Raw genomic sequence first — 12,870 nt, forward strand, 5'->3', positions numbered from 1 at the left:
TTCAATATCTGAATAATTTCTTTTATGTCATCCTACATTTCATCAATCTCTTCATCACCTGAGGAGCTAGTTGGCATATAAACTTGTACTACTGTGATAGGCATAGGTTCCGTGTCTATCTTGGCTACAATAATCCATTCACTATGCTGTTCGTAGTGGCTTACCCGTGCTCCTATTTTTTATTCACTATTAAACCTACTCCTGCAGTACCCCTGTTTGATTTTGTATTTATAACCCTGCATTCACCTGACCAGAAGTCGTCTTCCTCCTGCCACCGAACTTCACTAATTCCCACTATATCTAACTTTAACTTACCCATTTCCCTTTTTAAATTTTCTAAGGTACCTGCTCGGTTAAGGGATCTGACGTTCCATGCTCCAATACATAGAACGCCAATTTTCTTTCTCCTGATAACAACGCTCTCCTGAGTTGTCCCCACCAAGAGATCCGAATGGGAGACTATTTTACCTCTGGAATATTTTACCCAAGAGGACGCCATCATCATTTAACCATATAGTAAAGCTGCATGCCCTAGGGAAAAATTATGGCTGTAGTTTCCTCTTGCTTTCAGCTGTTCGCAGTACCAGCACAACAAGGCCGTTTTGCTTAGTGTTACAAGGCCAGATCAGTCAATCATCCGACTGTTGCCCCTGCAACTACGGGAAAGGCTGCTGCCCCTCTTTAGGAACCACAAGTTTGTCTGGCCTCTCAGCAGAATACCTCTCTGTTGTGGTTGCACCTAGGCATGGCTATGTGTATCGCTGATGCACGCAAGCCTCCCCACCAATGGCAAGGTCTGTGGTTCATGGGGGGGGGGGGGGGGGGGGGGGGACACTATAAGATTATCATTCTAATTATTGTAATGTGTATGTACTGTGTATGTATTGTTAGCAACCTGAGATGAAATGAGGGAGTGTTATAAGAACGAACTGGATAGTCACTCCTTGCTGTTTCACAGCTCATTAAAACATTTCTTTGTTAACTTTGGTTTATGAACCAAATCTAGAATGAATTAAGACTATAATGTATTAATTGAATTAAGAGAATGAAATTTTAGTTTCATAATTACAGGTCATTTTCCTCTTTTAAAACATGATGCTGCACAGAGAAGCAGCTCATATTCTGCACACAAATAAAATGTCTCTTTTCAAAGGCCTTTCTTGTGTGGCTGACAAAAATTCTGGAAAATATCTGGCAGTAATACAAAACACTTTCAGTATTCAAGGTAGACATCCAATTGATGACCTTCATTGTGGAGAGGATATGGGCAACTATTCTCTAAGACTAATCATGAATTCTACTCTGCTTTTTTAATTACAATATTTTTTGTACAGAGTGTATGCATTGAAGCATGTTTCTTACTGGTTTATCCCTCAGCCCTTTTTTCAGAGACTAGTAAACAGTTATTGTGCATCTTAAATTAATATGGTCATTATCTCTAAATTATGTACAGATACCTTAAAGAGATTTTATTTATTTATGATAATACAGCAAAGCTTACTTATAAAACTCTGATGCAGCAACATCCATTCCAATTTCCACAAGTCCAGTATATCCAGCTTTTGTAATAGCCTCTGATATAAGAGACAGAGCCTCCTTATTGTTCTGTATATTTGGTGCAAATCCTCCTTCATCCCCTACAGCAGTAGCATCAAGGCCAAAGCGACTCTTTATCACACTTTTTAAGTTATGATAAACTTCACTACCAATTTTCATGGCTTCTGTGAAGTTTTTTGCTCCAGTTGGTAATATCATAAATTCCTGCATTGCTAACTTGTTACCAGCATGACTTCCTCCATTAATCACATTAAAAGCTGGCACAGGCAGTATGATGTTAGAATTACCTGCCAGATCTGCAATGTGCCTGTAATATCAGAAACAGATATATTCTAATTATATTCTTCCATTCCAGAAGAAAAAGTTATTTAACTCACATTTGATTTCCTACTGGAAGTAGTGAATGTGCACACACACACACACACACACACACACACACACACACACACACTGTTTCTATCACAAAAGAATTTATGAAATACAGTATTTCACTGAACATTTTAAAGCTTACAATAAATGCACTATTAAAGATTACTTCAACAATGTGGAAAGTAAAGATTACTAGTCACCACATGGCACATGGGAGGGGAGGGGAGGGGGGGCACTGAGCCACAGACAGATGCAATGGAAAAGAACAGACTAAGTCCTTCTTCAGAAGTAGAACTGTAACACCTTTGTACTACAAAAACTTACACACACATGACTACTGTCTCTAGGCAATAAGTGCTTTGCATGAAAGCTGAAAATATTTCTATGTTCTTTCTCATTGTGCGTATCTGCACCTCATTGTGGTGAGTGGCAGTCTATCCTTTTCATATTGTTTTTATTCAATTCTGGTCTTTGCATTGCTTAAATAATAATTCAGCTAATTTAAAATAATTAAGCATGTTTATCACCATTTATTACCATATCTACATCGTTCACCAGTCACAAATGTAAGTGTTAAAAGATTAAGATTGCACAAGCATTATAATATGAAAACAAATTAGCATAAGTATGCATAATAATACAGAACAAATTTGCGTAAGTACAGCATAACACATAATGACATACACAGTGAGAAATTTAAAAAAAGTATATTTTCACTTCATTTCATATAGCAGTGAATTGTTTAGGGAGTTCAATTTGTTGTTTGACTGTCAAAGAACTTTTTTAAACTGTACAGTGTTTTTTGGAGTAAATTTTGTGATATCTGTCCTTGAAATTTCACCACCTCCAATGACTGAATTTTAGTATATAGATGGTTTGAGACTTAATTTTAACAGCTACTGCTGGACAACTGTCCTGTGTCATGCATCATGCAAAGCATCTACTTGTTCTTGAGCCTTACTGACACAAATGCCTTTCGAGCACAGAACTGTGTCTTCTGCGAATTGCAAGTCCTGCCCATGAGAGCTTAAATCATTTATAAATATTAGGAACAGGAAGGGACCCATTACTGATCCCTGTGGCACACTGTATTCTGACTTCAGTTCATGTGATAGTGCTCCTTGAACTGATCCAATCTGTCTTCTGTTTTCCAAATAAGATTTGAAGCTTGCCACAACAGTACCACCCAATTCCATATTTACTGAGCTTGTTTAGAAGTATCTCATGAGGAATGCAGTGAAAGCTGTAGTAAGGTCACAAAGGGTCAGTGCTACAGAGTCTTCATTCTCAAAACTATGCTTTCTTCTAGTACCCAGTGCTACTGCTGCTGCTGTTGTAGATTTCCCTTTCCAGAGTCCATGCTGTGCATGTGTGAAGAGTAATTTGATATTTGGACTTTCACTGCAGTCTCAATGACTGTAGCAAAGACCAAAATAATTGAGATTGGTCTGCAGCTTGCTGCCATGGCTGGGTATTCCTTTTTATAGACCAGTACTGTACCTGCAAGTTTCAGAGAGTCTGGAAAGACACCAGCAGTAAAACACTTACTAATTACCACAGTTTATGGCTCAGCAAATTTCATACATGATTTCCTTGAGGACATTAGTGGACATCCTGTGTATATCCTAATTATCAGAAGAAGGTCTATAAGCTTTTACAATCTTTATTATATCATTTATTTGTAATTCTCTCCAGTTTATCATGGTGCATCATTTGTCATTTATTACGGCAGCTGCAGGACCTACACTAAGGTCTGGGATTGGATTTACAGTGTTTTCCACAATGTCTATTAAATAACTATTAAAATCATCTGGACTATACAAGCTTAACACTTACAGCACGGTGCCCGTACGCCATACGGTCGCGGCCGCCCTGACGTTGGCGACAGTGCCCATATACCGTACGGGCGAGCCTTTATTTGGCTCCGTAAGCGTGTTTAGCGCGTCTCCAAAGCAGTTTCGTCAACTAATGTGGATGTATTTCATTCTTCTTCCACAAGAGGCAAGCATTTATTGGCTATCTCATCCTGGGAGCGGCTGTGAGCACTGCAAAGACGAAGTTACCTGCAGCTTCATTCACAGGTGTTTACGATCGTGAAAATATCGTGCAGCGAGTTGACGGAGGCAGAGATCTTAGATATTCTTTATGGAGATGAAGGATCTGAGGTTGATGATTCTGACAAAGAGGATTTGTACTCTCCAGATGAAAGTAAAAGTGACGATTCAGGTATGTATATGTCTCAACTATTCATAAACTGAAGAGCCCGTTTGCCTGAAAACGTGGTGGTAAAAGCTGTTTGCATTTGTTTATAGTGTCAACTGTCAACAGTTTTATTTTATATAAAACGAACACTAGCTAGAATGTATTCCTCATAGACTTTATTCACTGAGTGGGGAAGAAATTGGCTGAGAAGGCCAGAAATATTATTCAGCAACAAGCCGCTTCATCCTCACAAATTGAGAGGACATTTGCAAGGCACTTCCCAGAGAAGGTCCCACCCACTGCAAACAAGGTGAATACTTCTAGGTACTGCAAAGTATGTTCAGACAGGGGGAAGAAAGAGATGGGTAAGGGCATCAGGAAGGAAGTAGATGGTGGTACAAGGACTGTGGCGTTGGCCTTTACGTCCCACAGTGTTTCCAGGATTTTCACACGATGGCTAACTACATCTGAACTATTAAAATTCTCTAGTTTACAGGTACTGTCAGTTATACAGTCAAGTGATATTTTGTTTTATATTTAGATACAGTAATAATGGCATTACTCAAGAGATAGATCATGTAAAACTTTTTTTATCCACGATATTTTTGTGTTTTCTTTTTTAATTATAACACCTATTTGTATTTTATATTGTAAAATAAACTCACTATCATGTAAAGCTCTAACTTTTTCCTTTAAAATAATGCAAGAATCATATTCCTATCATTCTCCTGTTCTTTGCAATTTAATTTCAAACATTCATTAAATATGCCAATTCACAGCCAAGGGCCGGGTGTAAAGAGGGCAGTGTTGAAAGTGTTAAAGGACATGGGATACTCCAATATCACTGACGTGCACAAGGAGCAAGGGATATACAAGAAACAACAGTCTTTGATATTATGATCTGTGTAATGAAAAGATTATGTGTACTTTTAATAATGTGGCAAAATAACTGTTCAAAATCATTAACAATTCATGCAATGTCCCAAATCTCTATAGTCAAAACGATACAGATGACAGTTTGCAGGCCATCAACAGTAGAACTTTTTGACTTCATCAGACAAAGATATAAAATACTAATAAAGCTTATTAGACAAAAATGGGGTGTCATTTTAAGTGGTGATTTCAAAATAGATTTTATTTCCAGCAAGAATATTATGACACCGTAGAACTGCAACTGATAATTTATTTCTAAATTCGTTTATCATTCATGAAGAAGATGAGAGCCTCAAAATGAATTGTTTGTCTGCAGAAATAAAATGTCATAAATGATCTGGTTTAGCTAAAAAAAGTGAGAAGTACACACTCACAGAATCATAAATGGCAACTCAGTCACAGCATTCACAGATGGGTGAACAATGGGTAGAAATTTTCCTAGAGATCACAGCAGGAGATGGATTCTTTCTTAAAATTGTTCTTTCAACATTAAGAGCCCAATGTTCCTCTGTAGTTGTTTAGGTACAAAACCAAAGAAGCTGAGAAAAAGGGTTGCTAACATATGGTATCAAAGAACCTCTTGCCAGGATGAGAGAGCATTATGTAAAGCAGATATTTAGCTCTAATCGAAACCTAACTGTGATTTATGAAGTCACAATACAAGACACAAAAATAATTTTCATGTGTAGGATACAGAATGGTTGTATGTATTCCTGTGAGAAAATACTAAAAAAAATTTATAAGTAATGTAAAGTAAAAAATTGGGAATTCCAACTCATTCAAAAGAAAATTAAAAATGTTCACCATAAGCTACTATTTATATAAATTATCTGAATACTTAGATTCAAGAATTGAAAATTTCTGTTATCCACATGTCAAATATCATTGTTGTAAAGCTTCATGACAACTAATGTACTGTAGATAGGACTCAATAAATACTGATGCAGGTAAACTTTGCTTTGAAAAATTCCTAAGCTGCCAATAGCAGACAAACAGCAGCTGTACAGTATAATTGAGGAGACTGCAGCTTTTTTCAAAGGAGCAGTTTTCTTCCCAAATTCCTTATTTAAATAAGGATGTTTTAACCATTAATAGCACTTAGCAGTATAGTGATAGTTTGCTGTTAATAAAGTATATAGATTAAGTTTCTATGATTTCACTGTCTTTTTTAAATGAATAAGTTGACTTATTCTGCAATACTGACAGTTCTTATCCTTTACTATATCAGCAGAACACAATGAATGAATGACAATGTGTCTCTTCATATGAGGATAATACTAGCTGCTGGAAGTCTACTGTGTGAATGTGTTCTCTGATACATATTCTGTAGTTTAAAGGCAACCGTTCTTCTACAAACTAGTAAGCTATGTTATTAATTACCTGCATCTGTCAAGGGATCACTGTTAGATATTGTAAATTGCAATGCTACTTGTCTTTGTGACACGTGATACCTAATGTGGATAAGTTTTCGTATTTTGATGTTGCCAGAGATGTTCCTTAACTGGTGGAGATGTTCCTAAGTAGGCACCTATTGACGTGATTTATCTTTAAAAGGCTATTTTTCCTACCAATGACAAAAGATATTTGATTACACATGCCCAACAACTCACTCCATAAGTTTTAAAAATCAATTAATCCAGGCTCCCCTTCTCAGTTCTGTTCAGGTGCAGTACATACTTTTCCAAACCCATCATACTCAAAGTCAGCCATTACAGCTTTGGTTTTGTGATAAATGTCAAATTACAAAAAAATTCGGTTTGTATACCAAACATATCATCGTGATCTGAATAAGGAACATTTTTAGCTGAACACTTATTGTTTTTATTTGTTCTGCACATATAAGAGTGCTCTGTGCAGGAGAAACTAAATTAAAAAGAAAAGTTAATAATAATCCTGTAAACAAAAAATTGACAGATTTTATATTGTAAATACCCCTGTAAATTACATAAGTCACATCATTTAAGTAAAGATAAGCATTCTCTATTAATTCCACCACCAGTTGCTTTCAGTACCATAGTGAAAGTACATTTTACCTGTAGAGAGGTACACCCTTCTTGGCTGCTCCTGCTTTGCACACAGCAAGCGAAACCCCCAGGATAGCATTGGCTCCTAACTTTTCCTTATTTTCTGTTCCATCCAATTTAATCATAAATTCATCAATGTCTTCTTGCTGAGTTGCTTCAAGGTCCTGGGGAAAAAAATTCAAAAACTGTGATTGGACCAGTCAAAAATATTTAGTTTGTGCATTATTTTATAACAACTTGTAAACATTAACACTTCTTAATAAATCAACATTGCAAAAGCTCAACTGACATAATGGTCATAGTAATCACTGATCCCTTGTGGTGTTGTGACAGTCATGGACCAGGATTAGTCTCTTCACTCATTTAAAACAGCAGAGGTGTACACTTCTGAATTCCTACAATTTGTCATCTGTTCCACAAATGTGCCATTTGCAGAATATTTACAAATGAATTGCAGTTGAACTCTTAAAGTGCTGTCTTGTGTTTTGTGTCCAACATCTTGAGACCAAGATGGGTTCTACAAATCAACATACGGACAGGGGGGATCCAATCATAGCTGTATATTCTGTAGTACAGTAGTATTAAGTTAACCTTCAATCCCTCATTTTATGGGTAAAATGTCTGAAGATGGTCAGAAATATGTTCCAAGGGCAGTAAACCCATTTGAAGTTAGAGATAAAAGGTCTTTGACAGTTTCCACCAGTAAACACCCAATTCTTTGAAGACTCTAACTTCAATGTATAAAACAGCTTCAAATGTCTGATTACTTTAGTTAATGTGTTAAACATTTGATTTTGAGCACATAAGCAAGAAAAAGTTTGGAAAAGATTTGGCAGTGTATTTAACTTTTGTTGAAAGTTGCCAAAAGTTCTCATTACAAGAGACTGGATGAATATAATCTTGATAATTTGCACTCCGTTTTAAGAAAAAGCTAGTTTCTCACACATCTCAATGTTAATGATGTCATATCTCTGAATATGTGTCATATAATGACACGAAGTCTCATATAATGACACAAATTTGCAGCTATAGTCAAAGATTTACATAGATACCGTTAGCAACGTGAGTTAAAAATGGATTTAGTAGTAAATAAGTAATAAATTAAAACCTAATGCATGATACTGAAGTTTTACTGTATACCAGTTAAAGCAGAAGCTAGTTTTTCACTCAACTAAATGACTGTGATGACGTATCTGTAGAACTATGTGTTGCACAATCATATAATTTTGCAAGTGTACCCAATGGTATATGTGGATACTGTCTGCTAACTGTGTTGCAAATAGAGTCAGGAGTAAAGCATAATAAATTAAAATATCATGGCTGACTCTGAAGTTTTACTGCATGAACACCAAAAATCTACTAAGTGATAAACTTTTTGCTTCCTATCATTTTTTGTGACATTTATATTAGATTAGATTTACTTTCATTCCAATTGATCCATAGTGAGGAGGTCCTCCAGGATGTGGAACATGTCAAAAAAACAATAATACATGACAAATATTTACAACTAAAACAAATAAGCTAATGTACCTTCCACTGGTCACAAGTGGAATGATCGTCATTTTTTTAATGAAAACTATATGAAAGAATCATTTTACAAACACTAATGCACTGAATTTAAAATAAATATACGGTTATTTTTTATTTATGAGGTAATAAACATGTATTAGAACTACTAAAATACTTATTTACAATGAACACATTACTGCACTGAAATTGTGCAGAAGTTAGATTGTACTTACACACTTACACACACGCACACGCACACACACACACACATTTACAATGAACACATTACTGCACTGAAATGGTGCAAAAGTTATATTGTATATAGGGTGTTACAAAAAGGTACGGCCAAACTTTCAGGAAACATTCCTCACACACAAAGAAAGAAAATATGTCATGTGGACATGTGTCCGGAAATGCTTACTTTCCATGTTAGAGCTCATTTTATTACTTCTCTTCAAATCACATTAATCATGGAATGGAAACACACAGCAACAGAATGTACCAGCGTGACTTCAAACACTTTGTTACAGGAAATGTTCAAAATGTCCTTCGTTAGCGAAGATATATGCATCCACCCTCCGTCGCATGGAATCCCTCGTCGACAATTCGAGCACGAAGAGTCTCTACATTTGGTACCGGGGTTGCGTAGACAAGAGCTTTCAAATGCCCCCATAAATGAAAGTCAAGAGAGTTGACGTCAGGAGAGCGTGGAGGCCACGGAATTGGTCCGCCTCTACCAATCCATCGGTCACCGAATCTGTTGTTGAGAAGCGTACGAACACTTCGACTGAAATGTGCAGGAGCTCCATAATGTATGAACCACATGTTGTGTCGTACTTGTAAAGGCACATGTTCTAGCAGCACAGGTAGAGTATCCTGTATGAAATCATGATAACGTGCTCCATTGAGCGTAGGTGGAAGAAAATGGGGTCCAATCAAGACATCACTAACAATGCCTGCCCAAACGTTCACAGAATATCTGTGCTGATGATGTGATTGCACAATTGCGTGCCGATTCTCGTCAGCCCACACATGTTGATTGTGAAAATTTACAATTTTATCACGTTGGAATGAAGCCTCATCCGTGCAGAGAACATCTGCACTGAAATGAGGATTGACACATTGTTGGATGAACCATTCGCAGAAGTGTACCCGTGGAGGCCAATCAGCTGCTGATAGTGCCTGCACACGCTGTATGCTGATAGTGCCTGCCCACACTGTACATGGTACGGAAACAACTGGTTCCCCCGTAGCACACTCCATACAGTGACGTGGTCAATGTTGCCTTGTACAGCTGCAACTTCTCTGATGCTGACATTAGGGTTATCATCAACTGCACAAAGAATTGCCTCGTCCATTGCAGGTGTCCTCGTCATTCTAGGTCTTCTCCAGTCGCGAGTCATAGGCTGTAATGTTCCGTGCTCCCTAAGACGCCAATCAATTGCTTCGAACATCTTCCTGTTGGGACACATTCGTTCTGAAAATCTGTCTCGATACAAACGTATCGCACTACGGCTATTGCCCCGTGCTAATCCATACATCAAATGGGCATCTGCCAACTCCACATTTATAAGCATTGCACTGACTGCAAAACCACGTTTGTGATGAACACTAACCTGTTGAAGCTACGTACTGATGTGCTTGGTGCTAGTATTGTAGAGCAATGAGTCGCATGTCAACACAAACACCGAAGTCAACATTACCTTCCTTCAATTGGGCCAACTGGTGGTGAATCGAAGAAGTACAGTACATACTGACGAAACTAAAATGAGCTCTAACATGGAAATTAAGTGTTTCCGGACACATGTCCACATAACATATTTTCTTTATTTGTGTGTGAGGAATGTTTCCTGAAAGTTTGGCCGTACCTTTTTGTAACACTCTGTATTCACAAACACTCACACACACACAAATCAGTTGGTCCTACTGAGAAATTCGTCAACAGAGTAGAAGGAGTTGGCCACCAATAAATCCCTTAGGCTTCTCTTAAACTGAATTTCATTGGTTGTTAAGCTTTTTATAGCTGCTGGCAAGTTATTGAAAATGTGTGTTCCTGAATAATGCACATAATGTACAAGAGTAAGTGACTTTAAATCCTTGTGAAGATTATTCTTATTTCTAGTACTGATCCCATAAATTGAGCTGTTCATTTGAAAAGTGATATATTTTTAATGACAAATTTCATTAAGGAGTAAATATATTGGGAAGCAGTAGTTAGTATCCCTAGTTCCCTAAACAGGTTTCTGCAGGATGTTCTTGAGTTCACACCATATATAACTATTACTGCACTTTTTTGTGCATGGAAAACTTTAGCTTGGCTTGAGGAATTACCCCAAAAAAATAATCCCATATGACATTATGGAAGGAAAGTAAGCATAGTACGCCAGCTTTTTCATTTTTATATCCCCTATGTCTGACACAATTCGCATTGCAAATAGAGATTAAGCATTTAACACTGTCCACTTTTTCTATCTGCTTGCATTGTATGTTAGGCATATACTCATGGGACACCCCTTACAAGTTCTGAACTGCATGTAGTGTGTTTTTTCAAAGTTTAGTGACAAAGAATTGGCTAGGAACCAGTGATTAACGTCCACAAATATTTTATTAGCCAATTTTTCTACGACTACACTTGATTTGCTATTAATTATTGCAATGTTTGTATCATTGGCAAACAAAACGAACTTGGCATCTGATAATGTGACTGATGAAAGGTCATTGATAAACACAAAAGAAAGTAAGGGCCATAAAATGAAACCTTGTGGGACCCCACATGTAATTAGTTCCCAATTGGATGATGCCTGATAGCTTACTATTTCTTCAAAGGGTACCATTACCAGTTTTGAATTGTTGTGATTCATCCTCCTCAGATGGTTTACACGCTTCCTTTATGACGTGTGGTGTGTCTTTTACAGAAAGCAAATTTGTGGCTGGTTGCTGTCCCAACACCATCAACATTTGTCTTCAAACAACAGCCACGGTCTTAATCATGTCATCATATGACAAAATTGCACAGAGCTGAAATACCTGCTGATTGTTGAAAATTCTTAACCAATAGCTGTTTATACTGGTGTAATAACCTAGAGTTTTGTTCTTTGGTTTCTTTCTCAAACTGAAGGTTTGTCTCAGTCATAACCTCTCTTAAAATTTGGTTTCTTTCTGTCCTCCCTACCCTAAAAAAGGGTCTTTTTGAACCCTATAACCACTGGTATTTTATCACTCATGACAGTGCCTCACCCCTTTAACTTTCCTGCTATTTTCCCAGCCAGTTTACCCTTCCCTTTCCTGTTGAGGTGAAGGCCATGCCTAAAATAATCCCACCTATTGAGAGAATCAACTGGAGCCATACCAATGTGTGACCCTGCACCCGACATAAGCAGCCGTTACAACTTCAAATTAACACTCTTGACAGAAGAGTTCAAATCAGGTCGGTCATGGGGCCCAAGAACAGATACAAACTCATCACTAGTATGCTTCAATGCTGACACAATCTTTGCCAGGTCACACTCTATACTGTACCCCAAATCTGTCAATACTATTACCTGGCCCACCCACTATAACCACAGTGTCTTCCTTAGTGAAATCGTTGCAAAGTGATCCTAAATCCTCTGTCAACTGCTCCAGACCAGCACTAGGTTTAAAAAAAATGGTGACCTGGTATTCTGATCTTAGTTCATCCTGCAAAAGTTGGCGAACACCTCTTCCATGTGAACTGCCTAACAACAACACTTTCTTTTTCTTTACTGATTTCCCTACATTCTTACTTTTCAATTTGCTGCTGAAAGTTTGTTGTGCCCTGCCTACACCTGCAACTGCCTGAGGCTCACCAGCTTCTAACTGAAGCAACTGGTCAAATCTACTTTCCACATTCACCACGAAGCTGTCAGACAAAGTTCTAGGCCCGTTCCTCCTGTTGCCAGTTGCCACTTCCCACCTCTCTTTACCCTTCTCTCTCCTTAACCTGTCAAGATCTCCTTTGGCCTTGTCTAACTCAGCCTGAAGGGCGGCAATTTACCCCTCCTGTTCTAGTATCTTCCTGTCTCTACTACATATCCTACAAAACCGCTGATGAGTCTCATTTACTTCCCCTATTCCCATGCCACTACAGTCACCCACATGGAAAAAACTACAGCACTCGTCACACCAAAGCCCCGACCTAACAATTCTATGGCAAGTCAAGCACTTTTCATTCATGATACATGTAATAGTTTATTAAGAATAAGTCAGTTAAATTAACAGATAAACACGAAACTATGTTCCAATGAAGAGGTACGCT

The 12,870-nt window shown here is 37.6% G+C and overlaps 1 protein-coding gene across 4 annotated transcripts in view; it reads right to left on the minus strand.

Moving 5' to 3' along the window:
* The window catches only part of LOC126354590 (enolase-like), a 118,095-nt gene that overhangs the window by 49,582 nt on the left and 55,643 nt on the right, over window positions 1–12,870 (minus strand). For all 4 annotated transcript variants that reach the window (XM_050004341.1, XM_050004339.1, XM_050004342.1 and 1 more), the window contains exons 4-5: window positions 7,095–7,249; window positions 1,502–1,864 (exon numbers count right to left, since the gene is read on the minus strand). In XM_050004341.1, the coding sequence (XP_049860298.1) occupies window positions 1,502–1,864; window positions 7,095–7,249 (518 nt within the window). The remainder of the gene's footprint in view (window positions 1–1,501; window positions 1,865–7,094; window positions 7,250–12,870) is intronic.

Source organism: Schistocerca gregaria, chromosome 3, assembly GCF_023897955.1.
Source record: "Schistocerca gregaria isolate iqSchGreg1 chromosome 3, iqSchGreg1.2, whole genome shotgun sequence".
Taxonomy (NCBI): domain Eukaryota; kingdom Metazoa; phylum Arthropoda; class Insecta; order Orthoptera; family Acrididae; genus Schistocerca; species Schistocerca gregaria.